Raw genomic sequence first — 27,937 nt, 5'->3', positions numbered from 1 at the left:
TGGCTCTTAGGCCGGAACGGCCACCACAGCAGGTGCCCCATGAAGGTGACTTGGTAGAACGAGTACATCCCAGGTGGGGACCCAGAAGGACAGGACAGCCCCTAATGTAGACGTGCTTGCCAAAACACCAGGCTGTTGTAAATCTTTAACGAGGAAGCATTTGGGAGGGTGTTGGGGCACAAAGCTTGGGATGTATTTTCAAAAACGCATGGTCTTCGGGCAGCATTTGTCATTATTGATCTGACTAATAGGCGCTTAAAGATATTCATTTGTTTATCGATTCGACAGACCGTTGCCTTGCACAAGCTAGGTGTTGGGAGACTGGGAGGAAAGCTGCAGCTTGGTCTGGGCCTCGAGTCTGGGGTTGGGGAGGAGAGGACCTCGGGAAGCACACCGCTGCCTTGGGGCGCCGTGCTCACCGTGAAGTGAGTGAGGGCAGAGGGCTGGCGTGATCAGGGAGAGTGAAAACGAGGCTCGGAAGAAATGAGCGGGTTGTGCACATGTGGAGAGAGACACCGAAGTAAAGACAAGCGTGTGTACCTGCAGCAGCAGGATGAGCCAGGCAAATCCAGGGCGATGAGCGTGAGGCCCATCGCGCAGGACATCAGCTCAGAGACCCCATCCCTGGATTGGGTAGATGTGCTCTGGTGTCCCCGACATCAAACCAAATGGCAGGTCAGCCTCTCTTCCCACAAACCCCAAAAGGCAACACACGCAAATGCCCACAGGCACTTAACTCACAATAGATGTGACTGCGGGTTTCTTAAGGCCGCTGCAAGAGAAGGCACTGCACGTCAGAGAAGACAGGACACCCATCTGAGAGAATGTCGCTCCCCGGACAGCTCCCTTTCTGGCCCCGCTGTGTTCCCAGGGCTGCCCCGTCCTGTCCACGGCAGCCCCAGGCACCCCTGCCCCACCTCCCTCCTGGAGCTTTCCGTTCTTCACCTTTGCACACCTGTCTGAAGTAAACAAGTTCCTCTGCTCAGTGTTTACAAATCCGCCACAACGAGTAGATCATTTGGGTATCGTCTCCAAATATATCTCTCATGTTCTCCCTGGAGTCCATTGTGCTGTGGTTTTTGATAAGTGATCACTAAGACGGAACTTTAACAGAGAAGGTGACATTTCATCGTCTCCCCCAGGGACTGCACCTCAGAGATACAAAGGACCTTTAATATCACCCAGTTCCGCCCTCAGAGTTTGCAGATAAGGGGACCGAGGCTCAAGGCAGAGAGGTGACCTTCCCGAGCTCACGCAGCTCAGGAGCTAGGCAAGGCTTCAAACTGGGGCACCCACGGTACTGGGACTCGGTAGCTGGGGTGGGGGTGTGAAGGGATGGAGCGGGGGTAATTTGGGCTGTCCCTTTCTTTCTTGTCTAATCGGTGTTACGTAGGTGAATACCCAGAAACATCGAGAATGGATGAAGGCCTCACTCTTGAGCCGGAGGAGGAGCGGTTAGCCATTGCTGAACACCAAGGCGAACACCCAATGCAAGATGCTGCTGTTCATTATGAGGGTTAGCAGACTGTGACCGTTAACAGGCTCAGGAATTCCACCCAACCTGTAAACAGCCTCGAGCTCTTTTATATTCCAAAGAAGCCATTGAGTTTGAAGCTGAGATTTGCATTTAAAAAAAAAAATTAGCCTCTGGGCCCACAGCCTGTGGTTCTGGGCACTGTCCTCCCCAGGAACGACCCAGGTCGGTCGCCAGCCCCAGTTCCAACACTGGGTGGGAGAAAGTCCTTGCAGTCGGCTTCATATCACTTTGATGCGAGAGACAGGCCTTCCTGTGAATAATGTGCGGTCATCGAGGAGTTTTTATCTTCTCTTAACTTGGAGAGCTAGAGCTCCCAGGGCGGGGAGCATGGCCTTGCTCCAAAGTAGAGGGTGTGATGGGGTGAACCAAGGGCGGCCGTAACCACAGGCTTTGCTTCCTGCCACATGTGTCTCCTCTCCACAGTCCCTTACTTTGTTCTTTCTAACCTTTTCGTCTTCGCTGGAGAGAAAGGCCTGTGCGCCTCTGTGATCTCCAATGCCACCTCCTTGTCTTTAACTCAGCACAGACCCCCGCTCTGTGTCTGGGACTTATATCTGAGGGGGATGCAATCGTAGTTCTATACGGAAAGGCTTACGCACCGGCCTGGGCAGCACACAGCGTGGGGCTTGCGCTCTGTCACTCACTCCGTTGCCCCTGCAACTGTGGTACCACCTTTCGGCCTCGATTTTCTCATCTGTGAAATGGGTGTGTGTCCACGACTGTGCTCGCTCAGTCACAGCTGGAATTAGATGGAATGTGGTAACAGGTGTGCGCCACACACTTTCGAGACGACAATGCTGAGAGAGAGAGACAGACAGACAGACAGTCCTGCCCGTGTGTGTCTGACTTCCCGGGGAAGACACATGAAACAAGCTGATGGAAAAGCTAAAAGCAGAGCCTTCAGCATTTGGCAGCCACCCAGGTGGGGCTGCAGGGTCGAAGGCTGTGTCACAGAGCCAGGCCTGATGGGTGTCTTGCTCCCCACAGCCTCTCTGTGGTCTGCCAGGGTCCTCACGTCCCCCCAGGTGAGGGGACAGGGAAGCCACAGGACAGTCTGGACTCACAGAGGTCTGGCTGAGGACACAGAGGCTCCAGGGAGTGGAACTGAATGGACAGACGATCTCAGCCCCCAGGGCAAGGTCTCCCACAGACGTCTGAAGTTCACCAGCCAAAGGACCACTCCAGCCACAAGTGCCCCGGGGTCCCTTCTCCCGCTTCCCCACCCTCCACGACCACTGGACACCACCTGGAAGGGAGCGCTGGGTACGTAAAAAGGGTTCTCTGCTGAGCACTCTGCACAGCCTTCATTTGCTCCAAGTGCATGACAAAGATTTCAGGGGTGATTATAACAACTCCTCACCTCTGTTCAGCACTTTCGGACTCTTAAATCACTTGAACATCCTTATTTCACAGGCTCCGGTGCTTTTCATGAGGCGTGCTTAGTGAAAAAATGCCGCATGAATGCAATTATTCAGATTTTAATAGATAACCGTGTTCCTGCTTGTATGAGCCCATTTTGAAAAGCACCCTCACACACAGCAACAGTCCCCCCCCCCCAGCCTAATCAAATTCTCTGGACGTTCTAGCAGTTAATGCTAAAACTTTGTCCTTGTGGTCTTTTGCTACGTTATATATTTAAAAAGTGATTTTTTGCTTGAAAGTGCCAAGGAAATTAATGGAGTCGGTTAATGATTCATTCCCCTTTCCAGGATATATTCGACATTCCTCCGGCGTCCACCCCGGCTACACCAAGTTCATTACCCAACCTACTGGTCTGGGACTGCTCGCTCATTAGCATACAAATTACCACAAGTAACAGACAGGGGACAACGCCTCCCCTCCCCGCAGGTGACCCCGTTAGAGGGAAAGCAGGCTCGTTTCTGTGGAAAAACATGTCTTTGGGGAATACGTCGCCTACCTCATTGAGGGGTTAGAGTCTGGGCTTTTGAATATCTACCTACTTTAAACACAACCCTGGAATGTTAGAGGTGAGCCGCACACACTGTCTGGTACGGACTTTACAGGTAAACTCAGGAACTAGCCGGTGCTCCCTGCTCACCGCTTAGGAAACGAGGGTTCGATGTGGGTGGGGTGGGCACCTCTGCAGCGCATCGGTGAGGTGGGCGAGTTAGGGTTGGAGAAAAGGAGGCAATCGCCATAACTCCATGGTTGTGTCTCAGAGTATATAACACACCCACCTTCCTGGTCTTAGCAAGAAACCTGAGCTTCCCCAGGATTTCCTGCCCCCTCTCTGGGGGGGGTCCTCAAGGAATTTGAATGTTCCTTCAAATCTGTCTTGGTTCCCTCTTGCCGCCCCAGGTGGCCATGCTCCTGAATCGTCCGGTCCAGACGTCCCTCCAGGTCAGCACCTGCCCCTGCCAGGAACTCTCCTAGATGTCCGAGATGCTGGGCACTGCCGCCCGCACCCCGGCTGAGTCCTGGTCAGCCTTAAGGTAGGCCTCTGACCTCCTCATTTACAAAGGGCACTCCCTGTGGCTCAGTGGATGGAGTGCCGGCCAGCAAACCAAATGGTCACTAGTTCGAGTCCCACTCAGGGCATGTGCCTGGGTTGCGGGCCAGGTCCCCAGTAGGGGGCACGCAAAAGGCAACCACACATTGATGTTTCTCTGCCTCTCTTTCTCCCTCCCTTCCCCCTCTCTACAAATAAATAAATAAAATCTTTTAAAAAATTTAAAAAGGGCACTTGCTGCTCCTTCCTTTCCCTGGGACTCGGGGCCAGACCCCAGGAGTATCGCTAGCTACTGGCCCGGAAGCTGAGTGCTCCAGAGACTGGCGATTCTCTGTGCTACTAATTCACCTGCCACGTGTATTGAAAAGGCCAGAACATGGGCCCCTCCAACTGTCCCTGTGTCCTTGGTGAGACAGGGAGAGACTGACAATGGCACATCCCCAGAGCCTGGGCCTCCTGTTTGACTCCACACCCCAGCTTTTAGCCAGGCTGTGTCACACGGTCCCTGGCTCTGGCTGTGACGTCACGGTGTCAGCCCGAACTCAGAGCGCTCCCACACGCAGATGCTTGGCTCCGTCCTGGGTACAGGTTATTCTGGGCCTGTCCAGCCGATCAAGATGACCTTGGAAATGGGGAACCCATGTGCCAGGCTATTTTCTCCTCCTTGTAGGACCATTGGCAAATTGGAACAATGGACTCTTTCTGTCTCTTTTAAGAAATATTATCTGAGACGAGACCTGGGCCTCAGGCCTTTTTCGAGAGTTTCAGAATGAAGTCAGATGTAACATCAAGATGCAAGATAATGAAAGAGCCGGTGTTGAGTCAAGAGAAAAAAAATAGAACAAGATAAAAATTCGAGGTAAAGGTGGCATTGGGAGAAACATAAGCAGAAGAGTCTCCGCTTTTGCTCCCCACAGTGTCCCCCCAAAACATCGTGGCCCATGTACAAGCACGCATCCCATTGTCTGAGCTCAATGGCGACGGCACAGCACAAATGCTCATAAACATGTTCCGTGATTCAGACTCAGTTGTGCCTAAACCAGCTCAGTCCCCAAAATGACCACTTCCTGCTCTCCCAGGGCGCTGGCCCGACGTTTTTTGGGACACAGTCAGAGACTTCTGGGCCCACTTTCTTATTTTTCTAAAGGCAGAATGTACAATAAAGGACATCAAACTTAATTTAGCCCATTAACGTAACCACATTGGCATAGCCGTGACACCTGACGACAGGGTCCAATCTGAGAAACGAGATGACAAAATGCAAAGAGTGGAAACAGGCTGGGATTGCAATCGGGCAGACGCCCCCTGCAGGGTAAGTGTTGAATTCCATGCAGGATTGGCTGGCTCTTCCACCCCCGGTTGTGGGGAGGAGACCACGTGCTGCCGCAGGCCTCACGGTTGGCGACCCCCCACCTGCCCACCCGGTTCGTTCATTCACTGAACGATCAACTCCAGGGTCTGCCATGATCTGAGGGTTTTGTACACAGAAAAAAAGTAGACGTCCATCAGCTCCTCTCATAACTAACTTGTGCTCTGGAAGGAAAAACAGTCTGGCCATATACGATCACGACACCACGGATGAGAAATGGATGCACGAATCCCAAGTGCCACCTGAACGCAGGGGACGAGGGGGCCCCCCACCTACCTGCCCTCGCTGGGTGAGCGTTCATTTAAAGTTACATCGTTGACTTCTTAGAAATCAGCCAGCAAGCTAAGACTCTCTCATTGCACAGAGAAGGAAACAGAAGCTTAGGGAGATGAAATGACTCTTCTAAGGACACAAGGCCTTTATATGCAGCGCCAGGCGTCCAGCCAGGTTCTCTGGCTAATTCCAGCTCCCTGTTCTCTGTGCAGCTGGGGCCTTTGCCCAGTGTTCTTCTGTGGTTTGTGCCATTAATATTAATAGAGAGCAAGCAGGGCCCTGCCGGGCCTTTCATTCTTGTTGGAGCAACTCTTGGAAGAACAGCGCGGCCTTTCCTTAGTGAAGCAATAGTCTACTTTTTCAGAAGTGCAAAGAGACTTCCTTCTTAAAATTAAGTCCGCATTTTTAAAAGCGATAAAAGATTCTATGCACAATAATATTCCTGTCAGTGTCCTGGCCTTGGATGTGTGACGGCCAAGACTGGGAACAGCCTGCAGGGGAGACCCAGCTTGAACCTCCGACCAGCTGGGTCACCCTTGGCCCGGTCACGTGAACAAGCTCACAAAAGTCCTGAGGATGTAAGAACGGGCTCTCGCAGCCAGTGGGAGGCGACAGAGCACACCGCTGCTTGGCTCCCCAGTCTGCTAGACGTTCTGTATTTTTCACCCAAGCTCTGTTCTCTTCCTTATCTCCCTTGTTCCTGTGTCAGGGATTTCTTGAAATGGCCCGGCTCTAGTCCTCCACCATTGCTGCTCTGGCCTCTGACCCTTGCTGCCCGCTCTAGGTTTCCTCCGGGTCTGAGTGCTGGGTGTGGCCTCAGCTGGACCTTCCGGGTCTGTGTTTGCTGCCAGCTTCCTCACTTCCGCACACAGGAAGATCTGGCACTGTTAAGAAATGAATGAAATCAGGACAGGTTCCTTTCCGTATTTCATTCATGAATTACATTCCACAGGCCTCTCCCTTCTTGTTTCCAGCTTCAAAGGGAAGATACTGACCCTTGGAAGACATCTGTGATTGGAAAATGCCCAAGAGTTTGCACAAAGAATGGAAGCACAACAAAGCGATGTATCAGGAAGTGCACTGTGCTGTTACATACAGACGTGCCTGAGACCCAAACTTCAGGGGCAAAAGGGGCAAGAACGGAGTTTACACTTCTGTGTCGTGGAGAGAAGCTGCCATAATTGTGATGAAGCTTTTTGAGTTAGAACTTAATAAAAATGCCTCTGCTCCTGGTTTCCATGGTTGTCCAGTGAACAGAGTGAATGCCATTATGGGAAACACAAAAAGCTGTTCAGAGCTCCCGCAGGATGGGAGCCGTATTCCTTCTACTATTTGCTTCTGTGGTTTTAGGCTGCACCCGCACCCCAACTCAGGAGTCTGGAGGATGCCGGCGGGAGCGTTTGCCCTCCGAATCCCCGAGCTGCTTCTCTCTGAGGAAGGAGAACACCCAGATCTGGAGGAAGATGGGAGTCCTCGCTAATGAGCTTGCCGCCCAGCTGGCTTGAAGAAGGCGGAGGGGAAAGCCGGGTTCCGGGGTCTCAGCACACGCTCTCCTTCCAGGACTCCTGGGCCACAGGGAAGACCCCACTGCTGGCACCATTTCTCCCCTCGGCCCCCAGGCAGGTGGACTGGTCCTGTCCACCACCGGTGGTGAGGACGTGATGGTGGTGAAGGTCACCGGTGGGGGCGTGACAAAGGCTGTGTAGTGACTCTGAAATCAAGGGCCGCCTGCATGTCACTTCTCAGAGCTGTGTCCCTAACATCCTCCTCTCTAATCCCATCAATGTCTCCAGCGACTCGGCGGGGACAACTCTCTCTTCTTCCACCTGCTCCATGAATGACTCCTGTCCCCTTGTCTTCAGAGACAGCTTGGACAGTTCCTAATTACTTCACTTCCCTGTGCCTCGGTTTACTCAGCTGTCGAACAGAGATGATGGACTTGGGACTGGTGGTCTCCGCTTCCACACGTCACCCAGGCCCTCCTCCTCCATGTCACCTGCCTGGCACCTGCCACCATTCTAGGTACTGTCCTGACTGGGCTCTGATACCAGGAACAGGGAGGGTCCGAGAGTGACCCTCACACTGATTGCTCAGGCAGTGAGTTAACTTAAACCAGGAGCCGTGTCTTCAACTTCCCTCCGGGACCTAAGATTGTCAGGTTGTGGGAGTCTCCTACCACGGCGGGGCCAAGGGGTCCTGAGGGCCACACCCACAGTGTGAGCGCTGCAGTGCCCTGCTCAGCACCCCCTAGTTAAGGGCGGGGAGGGGGCGGAGCCACAATCCCTTCTCTCCGGGAACCTATCTCTGCAAGTCTCTCCTTCCCCCTGTCAGTACCTGGTACAGGGACTTCCCTCCAGGCCCTGCCGCCAGACTGCGTTTCCTCCTCCTCTGGGGTCGTTCCCGCTCAGCAGGAGGAGCTCGGGCAGCAGTGAGGTTCTGGCCCTTGGTGGCTTCCTCTTCCTTCGTCTGAGTTCTGCTTCCACCAGTGTCGTCTGCTCCTGCTTTCCAAGCTGATAGATGCTGGCGGTGTCTATCATCTGGCGGTGCCAGATGCTGGCAGACCTGACAGTCTGCTTCCAGAACCTTCTCAGCCTCTCGGTGGGCACATGCCTTAAGCTGGATCCTCAGCAGACCCCGCCGGCCTGCACTGCACAGCCCCGCGAGGACCTGCTCCTGGCTCAGCACTGCCCCACTCGGCGCAGACGCAGACTCACTCCCTTCTCACCGGCAAAGTGCCGGCTCCTACCGCGTAGGGGGCTGCATCTAATTTAAAGAATGAAAAACAGCCTATTTGGAGCTGAATTCTTCCTGCAAGGAGCCATATAATGACTCAGATATCCTTTCTTCTTCGGGTGGTTTTTTATTCTTTCCTGAAAAATGCCCCGACGTTGCCTGGAGGGCTTCTTGCCAAGGGTTAGGCGCTTTGGCGCCATCTGCAGGCTGGGCTCTGGCAGGCTGGCCTCTGGGGTGAGGTGGGTAATATCTGTGCTGCAGGAAATGGGGAGAACAGGAACGCCCCTGCCGATGCCCCAGGACTGTCCGAGTTCTCCTGGAACGGTCGTTTGGGAACAGAGTTGGGAAGGGTGTGGAGCTTGGAGTGAGCTATGGCCTCCTCCTGGGGTTCCCAGGAAAAGGTCTTTGGGGGCCTGGCCTGTGGGGTGCTTTGAGGCTGTCTGAACCGAGGATGAGACCCAGACGTTAAGTGTCCAACTGGAGACCAAGGAGAGATTCACTCACAGCCTGGAAATGTGGACAATCTTGAGGGATGAACCCCTAGAAAGAGCACAAGGGAAGATGTGGAGGGATGACATCCAAAAACAGGTGGGTAGCTCTGGCTCAGTGGGTTGAGCCCCAGCCTGTGAACCAAAGGGTCACTGGTTCAATTCCCAGTAAGGGTACGTGCCTGGGTTGCAGGTGAGGTTACCAGTGGGGGGCACATGAGAGGCAACCACCCATTAATATTTTTCTCTCTCTTTCTCCCTCCCTTCCCCCTCTCTAAAAACAAATAAAATCTTTTAAAAAATTAAATGGTACAGCCTAAGTTCTTTTAAATTAGGTTTATTAAGACCACGCCAAGTGCATAGGAATGTGCTGCTGAGTTTTCTGTTTTATTTAATCTCACTGGGAATAAACGGGACGAGATGGCACTTCATAGTCAGAACTGAGATTAGGCGAGCTCACAGCAGCTGAAGAATCACTCTCATTAAGGGCACAAATCACATCTTTTCGATTTTCTATCTGAAGTGAGTATTGTCCTTGTGAGGTACAACCTCCCTCTCTGAGTCTGAAATCATTGATCTAAAAGGGTGAATGGCTATGAATCCCACCTGGCCATACTACCATTGACTGTTATTATCTGTCACCCTGTATCGGCTGTGCCGGCCTTTCTTGGTCATGGAAATAGTCTCCAGAGACTTCCGCCAAGATGGAGGCATAGGTGGAGACGCCGGGCTTCCTCACACAACCAAGTTTAGAGACAACTAAATATTAGCAATAGAAAACATAGCCAGAACACAGAAAATTCAACTTTTCAGAAGTCTGATAACAACAAATTCTTCAGCCTGACGGGTAAGAGGGGCGAAACCAGCAGCTGGAGGAGCAGGGTTGCACAGGAAAACTCCGTCAGACGGACTCAGGTGCGCGGAATCCAGACGCAGGGTTGGACCTGGTGGGCAACTCAGCGAGCGACCGCGGGGAACCAGCGAGGGAGCAGGGTTGCGGGTTGACTGTGGTTTCGCATCCATGCGTGGATAGACAAGCGAGGGAGTGGGCGATTGGACGGGACCCAGCAGGCCCCAGTGGCGGGCGGCAGCAGGGGGCGCCGCCATTTCTCCGCTCTGACCCCGCCTCCACATACAGCGTCACAACCCAGCGACTTGGGAGTCCAAGGCTCCCCTCCTCGTACTTAACGGGCGTGAACAGAACAAAAATGGCTCAAGAAGATCTCAAAGCCCCAGAGCCTATAAATCTAAGCGATGAAGAAATAGCACAACTCTCAGATGCACAGTTTAAAACACTGGTGATCAGGATCCTCACAGAACTGGTTGATTATAGCCACAAATTAGATATACATATGAAGGCGAAACTAATTGAAATGAATGGAATTGCACAGGAAACCAATAGCGATGAAAAGGAAAATGGGTCTCAAATCAATGGAGTGGACCAGAAGAAAGCAAATAATGGCCAAACAGAAAAGAGTGAAGAAGCAAGAATTCAAAAAAATGAGGAGAGTCTTAGGAACCTCCAGGACATCTTTAAACACTCCAACATCCGAATTATAGGGGTACCAGAAGGGGGAAAGGCACAGCCACCAGTGGAAAACTTATTTGAACAAATAATAAAGGAGAATTTCCCCAAGATGGCAAAGGAAATAGACTTCCAGGAAATCCAGGAAGCTCAGAGAGTCCCAAAGAAGTTGGACCCAAGAAGAAACACACAAAGGCACATCATCATTACATTAGCCAAGATTAAAATGAAGGAGAGAATCCTAGAAGCAGCAAGAGCTAAGGGGACAGTCACCTACAAAGGAGTCCCCATCAGACTGTCAGCAGATTTCTCAAAAACAGACCTTACAGGCAAGAAGGTACTGGAAAGAGGTATTCCAAGTCATGAAATCCAAAGACCTACAACCAAGATTGCTCTATCCAGCAAAACTTTCATTTAGAATGGAAGGACAGATAAAGTGCTTCTCACATAAGATCAGATTCAAGGAGTTAGTTCATCATCACCAAGCCCTTATTATATGAAATGTTAAAGGGACTTACCTAAGAAAAAGAAGATAAAAAAGATGAACAGTGAAAGGACAGCAAACTCACAGTTATTAAGAACCACACCTAAAACAAAAGCAAACTAAAAGGACAGCTAGATCAGGAGTGGAAACATAGAAATGAAGATCTCAAGGAGGGTTAGCAACAGGGGAGTGGGAGGAGGAGAAGGGGGGAGAAGGTACAGAAAATACACAGTAGATAAAAAATAGATGGGGGGGGCAAGAATAGTATGGGAAATACAGAATCTAAAGAACTTGAGGCACATGGTCATAAACTAAAGGGGGTAGTGGTGGGGATGGGGGGGTAGGGTGGAGGGGAATGAAGGGGGGAATAGAACAACTGTAATGGCATAATCAATAAAAATAAATAAATAATTCAAAAAAAGAAAAAAGAAATAGTCTCCAAAGAGCAGCACAGTGTGTTCGGCCTTTAACGACTTTCAGTGTGGAGTTGCCACTGCTGACTCCACGGCACAGATCAACGTAGCTGTGTGTTTTCATCCGCGGAGCTTATATGTTTAATTCAAAAGCCATTTGGTTTGTCTTTCTGACAGATTTAACCTTCTTCTCCTAGCCTTGGACATGGTTCCCGTGGCTTCCCATACATCAGCTCTGCTGAGCTCAGTACCAAAGTTGAAAGCATAGGAGAAAGTTGAGGGAAGCTCCCATTCATTCTCCACCTCACTTGACACCAGCAATTGCTCCCTATCATGCGGCAGAATCACTGTGACAGGGAGTCGTCCATCACCAATAATTCATGGCATGGTACCGGAAGATTGTTCACTATTCTCCCTCTGCTCTTCCAGCCAGCCAAGGCTAACGGCGTCTTATCCGTAAGCCTTTGTGAGCAGGGGGGAGTCACGCAGACTTCAGATGGTGGTGCAAAAGGGTGCAGCAGTTGAGACGCCCGAGGGGGAGGCCCCCTGTGGCCACTAATCGAGCATCGGGTGAGGCTGGGACAAGCCCCACAGCAGGAATTAGATAAGATCATCTCTTAGCAAACTCACTCTTCACACAGCCCAAGAAGAAATGGCCTGGCCCCTGTTTTGATGGAAAGGGAGATGGATGGGAGGAAGGAAAGAAGGAAGTAGAGATGGAGGGATGAGCGGAAGGATGGAGACTGAATCAGAGGCTCCTACCCGGGCAGGGCGGCCACCAGCACACAGACACTGCAAACTGTCCCTGCTCTTTAAACACGTCCTGGCTGCCGTGACACACAGGGAACAGAAACAGCATGACAGCCAATGACAAGTCGTAACGTTCTGTTAAAACTGAAAACAACAGGGCCCATCTGGGTAGGAAATTATTTTTAAAGGACTGAAATGTCTGATTTGCATTATTTATGTCTTATTCATGCTTGTACCCAGTGGGTGTTATATGAATATTTGAATACTTGATGATTGATTAATATAAATTGCTAGGGCCCCTCATTGTGCAAAGGGTTCAAACCAATTGCTTTTTTTTTTTAAGGCTGCCAGTATATGGAAAAAAGTATAATGGCATCAGAATGGGGTGAGGAAATAGATAGTATGGCCAGTATTGATGTTTCATGAAACACCGGGGGGCTTTAAAGCCCCCTCAACCCCCAACAACGGTGCCTGAGAGAATGGCCAGAGCTTGCCCAGATCCTCAGCAGCCTCTGTGCAATGCCCTCCTCCCTCAGCTAGAGGGCAGGCTGGAGGCGCACACAGGGGCCTGGGATTTCCCAGGGGCCGCAGACTTGCAGGAACCTGAAGGCCAGCGATCTGAGCTGGAGGGAGAAAGAAGCTTGGGGAAAGCCTAGAATATCGAAATACTGAAGGACTGATTATTTTTTTTATTTTTATTTTTATTTTTTTTAATTATTTTTTTAAATTTTATTTAGTTATTTTTCAAGTACAGTTTTTTGTCTATTTTTCCCATCCCAGCCTCCCCCGCCCCTTGCTCCCCACCTCCCTCCCATTTCCACCCCCCTTAGTTCTCGTCCCTGAGTCCTTCCTATTTGTTCCTCCAAATCCCTCCCCCATTTTCCCCTTAACTTCCCTTCCTTCTCCCCTCTGGTCACTATCCCTTGTTCTCTATTTCAGTGTCTTTGTTTTTTGTTTGTTTTTTTTTCTGCTTGTTTGTTTGTTTTGTTGTTTAGCTTCCTGTTAAAGGTGAGATCATATGGTATTTGTCTTTCAACCCCTGGCTTATTTCACTCAGCATAATGCTTTCCAGTTCCATCCATGTTGTTGCAAAGGGTAGTAGCTCCTTCTTTCTCTCTGCAGCATAGAATTCCATTGTGTATATGTACCACAATTTTTGGATCCATTCATTTACTGATGGGCATCTAGGTTGCTTCCAACTCTTGGCTATTGTAAATTGTGCTGCTATGAACATTGTGGTGCATAGGTTCTTTGATATTGATGTTTTAGGATTCTTAGGATATAATCCCAGCAGTGGAATTGCTGGGTCAAAAGGCAGGTCGATTTTTATTTTTCTGAGAAAATTCCATACTGTTTTCCATAATGGTTGTACCAGTCTGCACTCCCACCAACAGTGAACTATGGACCCCTTTTCCCCACAACCCCTCCAACATTTGTTGTTTGTTGCTTTGTTTATGATGAAGGACTGATTCTTGACATGGAAATTCCCTCCTGTGATTTTCTTTTTTCTCCCTGAATTTTAAAAAATAAATATAATTATAAATTACATAACGAATATATATATTTTTATTTCCAGCTTATTTATTCTTTAATTGTTTCTGGTGTCTTTTTTCCCTAAGTAAATGCATTCCTATTTTAATAATCATATCTGTCAGGCTTTTCCTTTGTGGTTTTGAGATAGACTTAGAAAGACCTTCACAATCCCAGGCTTGTGACAAATATCCATCTCCATATTCATCTGATTATTTTGGGGGGCTTCGCTTTTTTACAATCATTAATCGATGAATTTGGACTTTATTTTGTTGAGGGGACGTACGTAGGTGGGAAAACCGGCTTCCACTAATTACTATTCGGTGATTTCACGATCGTTTCTGGGAAACAGCCATCTGTCTCGTCAGCTCGAAGTGCCGCCTGCAGCACCACAGTTTCTTGTGTCCCTGTGATTCTGGGCTCCTCACTCCAACCCCCTGAGAGGTCTTCTCTGGGCCAGTGACATGCTGGTGCAATCGCTGTCGCTTTGTGGTAAGGGCAGTGCGGCAGGACAGAGCTCCAAGCGCCGACGCACAGATGCTGAGGCAGGATGCCCGAGTGCCCTGACCCCGCACTTCTCCCTGTGTGGCCATGGGCGGGACGGTTATGCCCCTGAGCCCCCACTTCCTTAGCCTCGACAGCAGCGTTAGTATTTGCATCACAGGGTGGTGGGGAGGAGTAACACGCACTAATACATATAACACGCTTCCTTTGCTGTAAGCCCTCCATTCTTTTGCACTGCACTTGGCCATGTGTGCGTTCTTCCACTCCTGTACCCAGCCTGGCGACTGGCCCCGAGGTCTCTTCATCAAGATTCTGTGGACTGTCTCTCTCTATTCCTCCACACAAGACCTGGAACCATCGTGTCAAGATAAAAAAAAAATTCTCCTTGGTGGGGGGATGGGGGTGTAAGGAGACTAATGGATAATGGGGAAAAAAACTCAGTAAAGATTAAGGTAAAGTAAAATAAAATAAAATAATTCTACTTGGAATTTGATAGAGACTGCATTGAATTTACATTTAAAGAGCATTCGATGTGGTTATTTCCTTGTTTGAGAATAAGAATCATTTGTCCATGCACTGAGGTCCTCTTTAGTCCCCCAAGAGAGACTAGAAATTTTATACAAGATAAAACATATTCCCGCATAAGTTTATATTCCTATTTATTTATGGTTTTGCTATGAGTGAGAATGAGACTTTTTCATCCACGTTTCCAAGTGGGCACCAAGCGAGAGATACTGTTAATTGGGTATATCTATCTGATGCAAATAGTAACCATTTTTCTCCTGCCTTCCAATTAAAATAAAAGGCAAATATATACATTGGTTTTGCAGAGGTACAACTTCTGTATTTTCACACCTTTTTCTTCTCCAGTCTAATTGGCCTTGACTAGAGTTTCCAAAGCGGCCTCCTGGCCTTAATTCTAACTTTAGTGGAAATGTCTGGATATTAAGCATAATGCAGGCGGAGGCTCGGGGAGAGGTGTTTGCTTTTCCATACGTGAAATACCTGAACGCCCAGACTGGTCCCTGAGCCTGCCCGGGGCTCCCGGCCCCCACCCCGCGCAGCCCACGTTCTGTCTGGCCGGGGGTGAAGTTTCTCCTGCGTTTCCGCTTGAACGGCATCCAGCTGCCTCGCCTTTAAAATGCCAGGCCGGCCTCCGCTCCGCTCAGAGCCCCCTCTCGGCGGCTGCTTCGGGCTCGCCCGCTCCGCCGGGGCGCTGACTCAGCCGCAGCCGGGCTGCCGCGCGCACAGCCGGGCCTGGCAGCGCCCCCTGCGCCCCGCCGACCCCGGCCGGGAGGTGCCGCAGCCAGCCAGGGCCCCGACAGCGCACGGGACAGGCCTCTCCAGGTAAGGATGCAGGACCCGCCAGGCGCCTGCGGGTTGGGGCGCAAGGATTGTCTCGGCGCGCAGTGGGTCCCGGGTGGCAAGCAGAGGGTCTGGTTTGCTCACTGAGGTGTAGCCGAAACCTCTCCTCGGGGGCGCGCGTCCTGCCGCTCGGGGGCGGGGGAGGGCCGGTAGGTCGCTGTCGCCCTGACTGGCTCGGACTGCAGTGGCCCGGGCCGTGCTGTCGGTGCGGGTCTCCACACCAGGAAGAACACTGTGCTCAGGCACCGGCACGCCGCCGAGCCCTCAGCTCCCCATCCGAGGATCCTAAGGCCCCTCTGCCACGGAGGGTTTCGAGCAGCGTGAGTTGTCCCTGAGTCAAAGTTAGAAATTTCTTCTTGTCAAGTTCAGTGCCTAAAATGCAGTTCCTTCCTGTGGCTGACAGTGAACGCAGAACCAATGTCTCTCCGTGTAGCCGCTGAAGGTCAGCATTGATGTAACTTCTGGGAAAAGTTCTGTTCATGGCAGCCTTTCTAAATGTCGGGTCTCAGCTGGATTTCTGTTCTGATCTGTGACGGAAAGCCCAATTCGCCTTTCAAATATTTCATCCTCCATCAGTGGAGAAGTGGAGAATGGGTGATATTCTGGGGAATGTACTGGAGAACTGAATTTTATCCGAGTCTGTACTGCCGAGGGGAAAGTTGGGAAAGGGAAAGACCACGGTGATGCACCTTCTCAGGAGATGTTTGGTAAGGCTGCTGTACCTTGGATGCCCCCAGCTCCCCTCCTTAAGCCGCCTCTTGACCCAAACCGCGATAACTTGAGCTCTGGTCTTTGCAAACCTGCAAAGTGGGCTTAGCACATCATAAAGCCGAACATCGGAGGCCTTCGATGTGATTTATAAATTGGATTAGGGCCAGGGCCACATTTTCAGGGATGGCTCAGCGTGAGCTACACACCAGCTTTGAGGACACATCAGGAAGAAAACGGTGCAAGCAAAAACTCACCTTTGGAAAACCATTCTGAATCCAATGACCTCACATTTATCCACATTTATCAGGGGCAGGCTGTTCGTTTACTCTGTGTGATCTCTGCCTTCATCTATTCTGGTTCCGAACGATTAATTTCCCCATCACTGTTTCCAGTCGCGTTTCTTATTTCTGAACAACACGCCAGTAATGAATGCATGAAATTTAGTGTGTTCGAAACTCAAATGAGTCTGGAAAATTATAGCACATTTCTAGCTATTACGTATCTGAAATATAAATTTAAAATAAACATGATTATGGTGAAATAAGGGTTTATAGAATAATAGTATGAAGCTTCATTAGTCCCCCCCCAAATATTTCAGCTAGAAGAAGCTCAGTGACAGCGTATAAGTTATGATTTAGAGAAACCCATATCTTCCCAGTTTATTTCTTTACTGAGTTCCTGGGAGAGGCAGCCATTCTGAATGTACTGCTTTGCTAATCTTTGCCCGACAAATATTTACACTCTCAGGCCACGCTGCCACAGCTCGGAGTCAAAACCTGCAGTCCTAAGGTGGCTTTGCATACGGTATTATTGAAACGAGACACTGTTTCCATGATTTAAGTGGAAAGTGAGATGATATCAAGGAAAATGTCCTTAAATCATCCTGTCTGGCCACAATAGAAAGAACAGCGCTTATAAAATTGACACCGTTCCAAGACTCTGAGGTCAGTTGCTTCTAACAAGCTCTGATGGGAAGAAAGGCCACAACGCACTGAGTCTTGGCATTCAACGCCGTGGAAATGGTCCATGGCAGCATTTTTTTAAAACATAACGGAGTTCATGTTAAGACATTAGGAGTGACACCATTTCCAAACACTGGAGCTGTTCTGGGAGGAGCTGTTCCTCAAGCGCATCACAGTCGGTGAGCTGGCCGAAGGGAACAGGGGCATTTCCCGACAACACAGGACGGGCCCCGGGTGTTGGTTATCTCATGTCCAGAGCCCAGCAGGACCCCAGGGTTTGCAGCCGGCAGGGTCAGCATTTGTTCCTGGCTCTGCCACTGGGCAGGTGACCTGAATGAGCTGCCCTTTGGGGCTTCAGAGCTCTCATTTACGAAGCACTTATTATATGCCAAACATTTTAGGTACCTACATAATTCCCAGAGTGACGATTCTTAGCCCCATTTCCCTGATGAGGAGCACCTTGAACCCCCACCCCCCGCCCCCGTTAGTTCAAGGTGGGAGAGCTGAGGTACTGCAAACTGGCACCACACCTGGCCCCTGAAGCTGCCCGGGGAAGCACACCCTGGCTTAGACTCCGTGCTCAGACTGATCACCAGCTCCACCTTGTGAGGGTGAGATTGCGTGACATCATTCCCATCTGGGGCCTGGGAGTGGGTGGTCCCTCTGTAACCGGTCTCTGCAGTCGGTTGCTGCTTGGGAGCCTGGGCCTCCCTCTGAGACTCAGGTTTCACGTTTACAAACTTGGGGAGAATTATCGCCTCCTTAGCCGGGCTGCTGTGGAAATCACAGCTCGTGATGTATAGGAGAGAGCACGCAGCAGGTGTTTCGCAGTCCTGCTACACCTCCCGCTCCGTGGTCTGCTCCTGTTTGCACCGGGGACAGATTTTCTTTGTGTATTCCTGGAGGGTGCCTGCTGTACCGTTGGGGACGATGACACTGCCAGCCCTCCAGGTGGGGCCCCTGGGAAACTTATTTCAGGGGACACACAGAAGGACCATGTCCTGGACAGGAGATAACAGGTGGCAATAGCTTTGGCCTTGAGCCTCTCTCCTCCCATCCTGTCCACTCGCTGTGCCCATGACAGGCAGGAATGTGACCCTGGGGTCTCAGCGAATGACGGGCCTCAAAGCACGCATTTCATGCTCAGTGTACAGATGATACTCTGTGCTTGAGGGAGTTTTTAACATTTTTAATTCTCTAATTACTCAGTTTTGATGTTTATAGTATTTTCAAATGTTATTCTACTCTGTACTACATCTCTGTCTTCACACAAAGTAGGGCAGCCCCCTGGGGACGCCACCCAGGACTGCACTCTGCATCCTCAGAGGCATTTGTGCCCCTGGGACGGAGGCCAGGCTCCCAGAAGCCCAGGGACGCCAGGTGGCATTTCCCTCCTGTCCTTGGGGCGGCGTGAGGGGAAGGAACCCCGCGTTCCCTCCAGAGACCACAGCAGGGTCAGAGAGAAGGAACCGCGCCAGCAGGCCCATGGCGAACACCAGGGGTTGAAATACGATGTTCTTTCCACGGACATGGCTTTTCATGCCCTGGTGGCTGTGACAAGTGGACCACAGGTGGCGGGCATGATGACATCTCTTTGTCATCCAGCAGCTGGCACTGATAGCCAACAAGTGGCCTGGAGCCGTGTGGCCCTTCTCCTCGTATCCAGCTCCCTCTGCCTACACTGACTGATCCTTGGCTCAGAGGAGCCCCCTGGGCCCGAGAAGACTCCAAATGGATGGCGCACGTCTGCCAGGCCTCCCTCCCTTGCCCAGAGAAGACCTGGCTAATGCATCATGGCCTTCTTCCCCACAGAGCCAGAGTGAGGTCTCACTGTCCTTCTCAACAACTGCCTGGTGTGTTGGCTCATGAAATGTCCTTTAGTTGGTGCCTGCAGGCAACGGGCAGACATTGAGGAGTTTTAAGCCGTGAGAGTAACGTGATGCCCCCCCTTTCCCCAGGCCTCTCCTCTAAGTCCTAGGTCCCTGGAGGGCGAGGAGGGACTTGCCATCTGAACCTCCGTCACCAGCGGGACCGCTCAGCTTCCCAGATCAATCACCCTCGTCTTGGAGACAGTCTGATCCCGTCTCCTCCTAATAGTTCACGTTTGGGAGGGGTGTTCTTCTTCCCGGGGCCGACAGATGGACAAGTGCACATTCTGGACTCCATGTTCTGGACTCCACGTTCTGGCCAGGACCTGGGTTCCATCGGCACTGAGCACAAGGCAGAACTGTTTGGTGGCAGCCAGAGCGTGCGTTCTCCTTCCCTGTGCCCCAGTTAAAACAATCACAATACATTCATCCCGTCTGCAGGAGAGAGGGAAACACTGCAGTCTGACCTTTGAAAATCCTGCCTCTCCCCAGGTAGCCCCGGGCAGACCCCTCCCCATGTGAGCAAAGAGGTGACTGTTACCCAATGCACAGGCCCAGCGAGGTCTCACTCACTTTCCTAGCCTTCCTCGTCTTGTTCACCGGTTTCTCTGTTTTCTGAGAATACACCTCAGAAAGGTCATGGGCATCTGTGTTAGCGTGGGGGGACTATTTCGAGGGTCACGCCACTGTCTGGAACTGATTGCCCCTGTACCACTCTGCTCGCCGCCCACCCAGGGCCCCCTCGCCCAGCTCAGAGCAGGTTCCCCAACTGTGAGTCCAGAGGGTGGACCCTGCAACCAGACGGACGCTACCCCTCTTCCCAGACGCATCTCAGATGCAGAGGTGTTGGGGGGGCAATTTAGGGAAAGGGCTCCCTGTACGTGGAGTATGGCCTGGATGGGGGACAGTGCAGGGGACAATCTGGGAATCAACCTCACAAATTACAGAGCCCCAGGCACACGAGGGCCTCTGGCTGTCGGAGTTCCCTGGCCTTCATCTTTACGCACCACCCTGAGCTAGTTTTCCCATGGGTCACAGGGAGAGACAGACACTGACCTCCTACATTTTAGGAGGAGCTGACAGAGGAGAATACCCGAGGTTAACTTGCACCGTGCTCATCATGCAGCAGGCCCGGAGACGTGTGCGTGGAATCCGACTCTGACAGCGAAAACACACCTCATGTGGCATGAGCAAAGCAGAGTAACCCTCTGAGAATCACAGGGGACACTCACTGTGCCGAGAGTCCAGCCCCTCACCCCTGACCCAAACTGACCTCCCGGCACAGAGCCGATGGTGACACACATCTTTAAGCCACTCTGAAAGGGAGATTGAGGCACCGGGACCCCGAGTCTGCCGAGTGAGAATCACCGACCTTGCTTCGGAAATGAGGCTCCAATTAAACTGCGGATCTCTCAACATCTGCAGCTCACTCGCCCTGTAATTTCGTCTTCCACGGAAGTCACGACTCAGTCAGCTGTCAGCACTGCCTGGAGCCAAAGCCCCGCTACCCAGGCCGGCACAGTCTCAGTCTTCATGGCGCAGCCCCGGGGTCACAGAGGGACGCCCGCCCACGGAGGGAATCTGTGCTCCCACATCTGACGCCAGCGCATCTTCTCTCCACGACCCTTTGACCACAAAAACCCAAACTGCTCCAGTTTCAACATACATATCAGAAAGATTATTTCTGTTCATCCCAGATCTGTTATGATACTTTTCTCACCTTTTTATAGAATGACTTTGGAGCAGCAATGTGCCTCTTTGAAGGGCAAAGGCTTTTCATACCTGAATAGCTGGAACTAAGATTTTGGTTCAGAACGAGAAACATTTAACATCTAGTTTTCAATATACTTGTTCTGAGAAAAAAAAAATTTTTCTGATTGTTCCAATTATAGGTAGATGTACTTCGTGGAGGTTTCGGGGGAATACTGAAGAGTCTAAAAAAAGGAACTAATGAGTCCCTAGGATTCCCAGGTACATAACATCATTTTCATTGTTCCTCCAGCACTTTCTCCGTCTGTGTATCTCTCTGGTGCTGTTCATTCGCTTGCTTGTGTAATTGGAATCTGTGAGAACGAAGCCCAGTACACGGATCACGGACATGAGGCGGTGGGGTTCAGTGGCGACGGGCGGGAGGGACAAGGAAACACATCTTAGAGAGTGAGGCTGCTGAGGGCTCTGAGCAATCTGAGCAGCAGGCAGGCGGATTTCAGGGACAGAGCCTCAGGTTGGTTTTAAAATATGCACCAAATTCTTTGACAGTCACGGCCTTGAGCTGTGGAGTCCGTATTCCCTGCCCTTGAACCCGGTGGGCCGTTGAGGCTGCCTCAATGTCTGAAATGAGGCAGAAGTGACATTTGGTGACTTCCGTGTCTGTCTTAAGAAAGGCCATGTGGCCACTGCTGGTCTCTCTTGGGACACTGGCTGTGACCCTTGGGCCGACCAGTCAGGGGTCGGCGGAGTCTGTCCCAGCCCCAGCGGAGGGAATGTTCCCAGTTGGCCACCAAACCTGTGGGTGAAGGAACCTTCCGGAGGACTCAGGCCCAGACACCAGCTGATTGGAACTGCACGTTGGAACTCCTAGCAAGAGATACCATGCCGCCGAGCCCAGTGAACCCAGATCTATAAACGAAACGAATGACTGTTATTTGTTTTATGAACAAATAACCAGAATCGACTCTTCGGTCTTGAGGTCAACACACAAGTGACCCCTCGGCATGCCTGGTGGGCAGGTGGGAGTCACAGCCTGGAGGTCCTCGACGTCCAAGGCCTGAGGCCTCCAGCGGCCTGGCCACGCGTCCTCGCCTGGATGGGGCAGAACAGCGGCACCAGCGTGTGCACTGCCATCTCTGCGGGGGCCAGTTCTCGGTGCCTTATCGATGTCTCCCCTCTGACCCTCCGACTCCATGGTCCTGGTGCTCAAAACTCACCCCTGTCTTGTCTGTGAAGACACTGGGACCCAGAGAGAGTAAATCACTTGCCCAAGGCGCCTTGCCAATCAATGGGGTTGGGCTGAGATTCAAACCCCAAGGACTGGCTCCAGTCCCTCCTCCCACCCCTGCATGCTGTCCCTGTCTGTGGAGGCGGCTGGGAAACAGATGCTATCGTAGCGGGGGTAGGTGCCCAACAGCATCAGGGCCGACCTTGCCCTTGTCTGTGGGGACGATCCCGGACCAGCAGCATCAGCATCACCAGGAAACCAATTAGCGACACGATTCCTAGTCACTGTGTCACCTTTGCTCGGATCGCAGAGGGCAGTGTCTGGGTCTGACTCATCCTTGCAGCCAGCACTGTGCACAGCCACCGGGTCCTTGCTGGCCAGTCCCCCTGCAGCCGTCTTCGTTGTACAGAATCCAGAGAGAGCTCGCCCGGTCCGATGCCTCATCTCTCCTGGGACAGAAGCCTCTGAATGTGCTGCACGTCCTTCTAGGAGAATTCAGTCCCCCTTGCTGGCCTGAGGGACAGGCCACTATGGGCCCAGCCCCCCACCGTCCGCTCTGGGTCAGGCTGTTCGTGCACACGGTTCTTTTTATCCAGATTGGAGGGATGATTGTTGCTTCTGTTGACTTTGACACATCCTGCACCAGTGTCCTCCCCACCGTCCTGAGCTCGAGGCTACACACATAAATTCCTGGGCCTCGTCTATTTGTTTCAACCCTGCGTGCTGGGCTGGGGGGGTGGGGGAGATGGACAGCATTAGCAGAGCCTGAGAGGAACGGCTTTGTGTTCAGCAGAAAACAGGCAGACACTTTCAAGGACTCTACACAGAGAAGGGTAATTAATAACATCATGCTGGATTGATCTTCTCACGCCCACGCTCTTGGCCACTAGGATGTGAAACTCAGCCAGGTGCTGAGGGGCAGTCTCTGTGCAGAAGATGGGGGACACAGCAGGGTGGCGGAGCTGGGCCCACTGTGATTTCCTCCAACAGGCCTGACTCCTCACTCCAGAGGGCCTGGGGCATCTCTCCTCATGTCCCGCAGCTCTGCCCCTGGAGACATCCACCAAACACCTTGCACTTGTGTGTAACACTCTTCCATATCTACCACTGCGTCTGAGCTGCCGGCTGGGGAGCCGGGTGTGACGGCCCCATCACCAGGAGGAGGAGGAGCTGGTGACTGGTGGGGAAGCCCAGGTGGAGACGGACAAAGATGCTTTTATTCCCGGCATTTTGCAGGGAGGGAGGGATGATGATGGCGCTACAGAGTGCGGATTCTCTTCATGTGTTGCTGCCCATCTCACCTTAGAGAACCGCTCTGGCCTCTTGTCCAAAACATTTGCTGCTGCTGTCGGAAACAGCCGGTGAGGACTCTGCCCTTCCAGGGTCCCACCCGCCCTCACCCCTCGCACTCACCCACGGTTGGCCACCCACACCTCCCCAGTAGGGCTGCTGGGCCTGGTTCAGGGAACAGCCCCTGGTGACCGGAGGCAAAGGGCCTCCCCTGGGTGGTACGGTGTCTCCACCACACCTTGGAGAAATCTAACTCGGCATTGACCAAGCTTACGACAGTCCCCAACGGCCAGGCCTCCTGGGAGGCTCCCAAGTGTGGGCCCTGCTGGCTGTGCTGACTGACATCTGTTCTGGGTGGCAGGTCAAGGGGAGCGGCAGGGGCACTTGGCACAGCCTCCTTCCTGAGTGAAGAGGAGGCGGAGGAAAGGACATAGAGCGCTGGCAGATGGGGACTCCGGTGTGCGTGGTCACAGATGACATGTCTTGCAAGTCCATGGCTCCCAGCCTGCCTGTGTGCATGTGCTAACTCACAGCCCCCTCCACGGGGGTCTGCCGCACACTTAGACAAGTGTGGCAGATCGGCCTGGACACAACACTCACTCTCCCGGATCAGCACCCCTGATCCTGGAGCAAGATCACCCCCAGCGCCTCAAGGAGCTGGCAGGTGGAACCTGTGGTTATACAGCCTCAGTGCTGAAGGACGATGCACTTGTACTGGGGACCCCTGGGCTGGCTGCTGGGGACGTTAGCCCCCCAGTTCCCAGGGCACAGCAGCTATGTTCCCTCCTGAGTGTCACGGCCTCATTTGCACACAGAGCTGGATGGGACTCGTGCTCCGAGCGTTAAGGTTAGCAACCACACGCCATCTGGAGGGCGGGGAGGCGCATCTGCTCTCCGAGTGCCCGGTCTTGGCATTCCCTGCAGCCGGAAGGATCTGGAAAACACGGTGTCCTCCTCTGCGGTCCGCCACCGGGTTAGAGGTCCAGACCCTGGCCCCAGGATGACGAGGGAGGGTCGCCTGGCAGTCTCTCTGGGTCTGACCTCTGCAGTCCGTGCAGGGCACCCCCTGTGAACCTGAGGCTCTCTCAGGCTCAGGATTTCAGAGTCAGGATTTGAGAGGCCAGACAGAGTCTGGCTGTGAAACTCAGCAGCACGAAACTGCCGCCCATCCATCCTTCCCCGAGAGCCACGTGGAATCAATGTCACGGGACCTGAGACACAGGCCCGGCTGGGGTCAGACACGGGGCTCACTCCAAGGTCAGCTGTGCCCTTGCTCTGGGGCTCTGAGGCCTCTTCTCCCCCCTGAATTCTAGTCTCTTTGTCTATGACATGGCATGAGGGGGTCACTGACCAGGTCAGTGATTATATATATTTTTACCCTTACCTGATGATATATTTATTGATTTGAGAGAGAGAGGAAGGGGGAAGGAGAGAGAGACAGACAGACATCAATGAGAGAGAGAAACACTAATGGGCTGCTTCCTGTACGCACCCTGACTGGAATCGAACCCCCAACATTTGGTGTGTGGGAGACACTCCCGCCAGCTCAGCCACACCGGCCAGGGCTAAAAACGTTTTTCCATTAGTGTTTAGACCTCATATGATTTGATATGAGTTTCAGGTGTAGAGCACAGTGGTTAGACAATGGTATACTTTACAGAGTGGCCCCCCCCTGATATTTCCAGGACCCGCCTGGCACCACGCAGGGTTATTACATTACCGACTATAGCCCTCTGCTGTACTTCACATCCCGTGACGCTTCTGTAACCACCAATCGGTACTCCTCAGTCCCTTCCCCTTTTCCACCCCGACCCTCAGCGCCCCGCCCAGCGACTATGCAGTCTGAGTTTTGCCAGATGAAGACAGTCCTGGAGGCAGACAGTGGGGGCGGCTACACATGGTGGATGCGCCTAATTCCACTGACCTGCACACTTAGCTAGCAATGGTCAGGATGGCGAATTTTGTTATTCATGGTTTACCAGGATTTGTCTAAAGTTATGACGTTTAAAAGAGAGAAGGAAAAGAAAAAGCAGCATTAGAATAAAGCACAATGGTCACCCCCGTGGTACCCGGGGAGAAGCTGCCCAGGCCAGTCCCTCCTGCCAGCCCAGGTCACGACTATGGCCGGATGCCTCGGGCAGTAACTGGCCTTGTGTCCTGCTGTGTTTCAGCCACACCAGCCCCGGTGCCTGCTCTCCACGGGAAGGTCACTGCTCCCACGGGCTCCCAGCGGTGATGTCTCACCACCCCCGCTTCCTCCTGCAGCGGCCCCGTCCAGGGGGCCAGCCCACCCCCTGGCCCTTATGAAGAGGTGACCACTCCGACCAGCAGGTCAGTGCCCTCTGGGGATAGGCAAGGAGGGAGGCGAGGCCTGAGGAGGGGACAGCGTGGTCCCCGCGGTGTCAGGTGTGCCAGGACCTGCCAACCAGAAGCCTGCACCTGTGTCTTCCTGCAGCTGCCCAGGGGGTGGGGGAGATGGATCCGCACTGTTCCCGCCAGAGATGGGGCAAGCCTGCAGAGGCCTGCGGTTTGGGGTGTGGGACCTTGGGGAAGCCGCGCCCCCTTTCTGGGCCTCGGTTTTCATGTTTATAAAACCGTAGTCTGGACAGGTGCCTACTTGGCCTCCATGGCTGCCCTGAGGAGCAGATAACTAAGTGGAGGTGGAATGCAATGTACAGCTAAGCGCTCCAGGAATTCGGGGCTGGCGGTGGTGCGGATGGATCCGGGGCAGCGGCGGCAGTGAGCTGCCACTCCAGGGACACAGACAAATAAGGAGGGAGTTGGCGCCCTGCCCCCACCCAGGGCGAGTGGGTACCATGGCCTGGCTCTCTGCAGGGGCGGAAGATGGTACCAGCCAGCCTGGCGCCGGAGGAGGAGCCCGCAGCCGCCGTCCTGCAATGGAGGAGCCCACGCCCGAGCCCGTCTACGTGGATGTGGACAAAGGGCTGACCCTGGCCTGCTTCGTCTTCCTCTGCCTCTTCCTCATCGTCATGATCATCCGCTGCGCCAAGGTCATCATGGACCCTTACAGCGCCATCCCCACCTCCACCTGGGAGGAGCAGCACCTGGACGACTGAGGCGCAGGGGCGGCTGCCCGGACGCACCTCTGTGTCCCCGCAGACACGGGGGATGGACGTGGCCCCCCGGGGGTGGGAACAGTCGCCTTAGCCTCGCCTGCTCTCACAAGAGTGCCAGAGGGACACACCCGGGGTGCTGTGGGGGGCCTGGCCGTGGCCAGTCTGGGAGTCACATGGGCGGTGGCCTTCCCTGGCTCCAGCGTAGACGCCCCCCATCACACCAGGCAGTCTCGTTGGGAGGAGACCCCTGCCCTGGAGAAGCAGACTGCCAGGGTCGCTGGCCCTGGGGGCTCCCAGCACAGATGTCCCTCCGCCCCCGAACCCAAGCGCCTCCCAGCGGGCGCACCATGGTGGGAGGAGATGCCGGTGCCTCCCCAGAAAACCCACCGAAGGCGCCGGAGCTGCTTCCCAGCCCTATTTTTTAAAACAAAAATAGAGAGGGGTCTATTTTTCCTGCTGCAGGTGAAATGTGCATTTTAGAAATTTGGGAAAATACAAAAAAAAAAAAAAGGAGGAAAGGGAGGAAATAACACTTCCCAGGAGCTGCCACTTCGAAACAGTCTCTCGGCCTTTTTTTTTTTTTTTTACACGTATTTTTAAAATAGATCCGCACCACGTGCATGACGTCACCCCGTCCCTGCCACGGCATGAAGACATCCCCCTCCCTCAGACACCCTCGTAGGCGTCACCGTGAGTGGCTGCAGGGAATCCCAACAGGTGGCAAGGTCGCAGTTTAATAATCACGTCCTTTGGTCAAACGTTTCGTTGTTTGGGTAATTTTTCCCTCACACACAGTGATTGGATGTAGTCACGCCTCCAAGTGCGCGGTCCAGAACGTGAATGACCACAGCCGGCTGGGGAGACCTGGGTTCTAGTCCTGCCGGCCGCTGCAAGGCTGTGTGGCCGTGAGCAAGTCACTGCACCTCTCAGTGCCGCAGTTCCCTCATCTCACAAAGGGGGAGGAGAAGCCTGGTGCTGTGTGTGTGTGTGTGTGTGTGCACGAGGTCGTCGTGGGAAGAAAAGGACAGGATGGGGGTGCTTTGAATGAAATGAGCTACAGTTGGGGGGAAGAGGCAAGGACTAGGCTATTGATAATGAGTCTCCTGGGGCCTCCCTCCTCCCTCTCCTTTCCAGCCTCTCCCCACCCGTCACCTACATCTGTGGCCCTTTGGCAGGAACCGTGGCGCTGAGCCCGCAAACCTGGTCCCAAGTCCCAATCCCTCTGCTCCCTTGCTGTGCGGCCCCTAACAACTCAGCCTCTCTGAGCCCCGGTGCGCTCATCAGAAAAACAGGGCAAGGACGTCTCCCTCTCAAGGTCGCCGTGAGGATGAAACGACAGAACACGGGCAAACCTGAGTGCGCTTCCTGATGCCACCACCCCAGGAGAAGCCGGGGTCTGAGCTGGGAGGAACCGAGGTCCCGGGTGCCCCCCAGCCCCCGCACAGACCAGGCACCCTGGTTCTCCTCACCTTCCCGGGCCGATTCTGACAGACCGAACTCCCAGCCAGGGCCCCTGCTCACAGCCACAGTCATGACCACCTGTCCCAGCGCCTGGCCTCAAGGGACACGGTGGCTGTTACTTTACACAACTGACTGTCACCATCATCAGTTTTCACACACCCGCTGTGAAGCGAAATGAGGCCACCTGAA

At 53.0% G+C, this 27,937-nt stretch overlaps 2 protein-coding genes across 5 annotated transcripts in view; one reads left to right on the top strand and one right to left on the bottom strand.

Moving 5' to 3' along the window:
* The window catches only part of LOC119063086 (fumarylacetoacetase), a 109,327-nt gene that overhangs the window by 66,504 nt on the left and 14,886 nt on the right, over positions 1-27,937 (bottom strand). The window lies entirely within an intron of this gene.
* Positions 15,209-27,040, top strand: CTXND1 (cortexin domain containing 1). Its single transcript, XM_037164222.2, has 3 exons — positions 15,209-15,423; positions 25,382-25,541; positions 26,046-27,040. The coding sequence occupies exon 3, from the start codon at positions 26,108-26,110 to the stop codon at positions 26,285-26,287; it is 180 nt and encodes a 59-aa protein (XP_037020117.1). The 5' UTR covers positions 15,209-15,423; positions 25,382-25,541; positions 26,046-26,107; the 3' UTR covers positions 26,288-27,040.

The sequence above is a fragment of the Artibeus jamaicensis genome, unplaced genomic scaffold, assembly GCF_021234435.1.
Source record: "Artibeus jamaicensis isolate MK-2021 breed Jamaican fruit bat unplaced genomic scaffold, CSHL_Jam_final scaffold_612, whole genome shotgun sequence".
Taxonomy (NCBI): domain Eukaryota; kingdom Metazoa; phylum Chordata; class Mammalia; order Chiroptera; family Phyllostomidae; genus Artibeus; species Artibeus jamaicensis.
This window is presented reverse-complemented; position numbering and strand designations above follow the sequence as displayed.

Excerpts from the sequence above, each read along its gene's own strand:
- CTXND1 (XM_037164222.2), top strand. The coding sequence starts at position 26,108 with ATGGAGGAGCCCACGCCCGAGCCCGTCTACGTGGATGTGGACAAAGGG.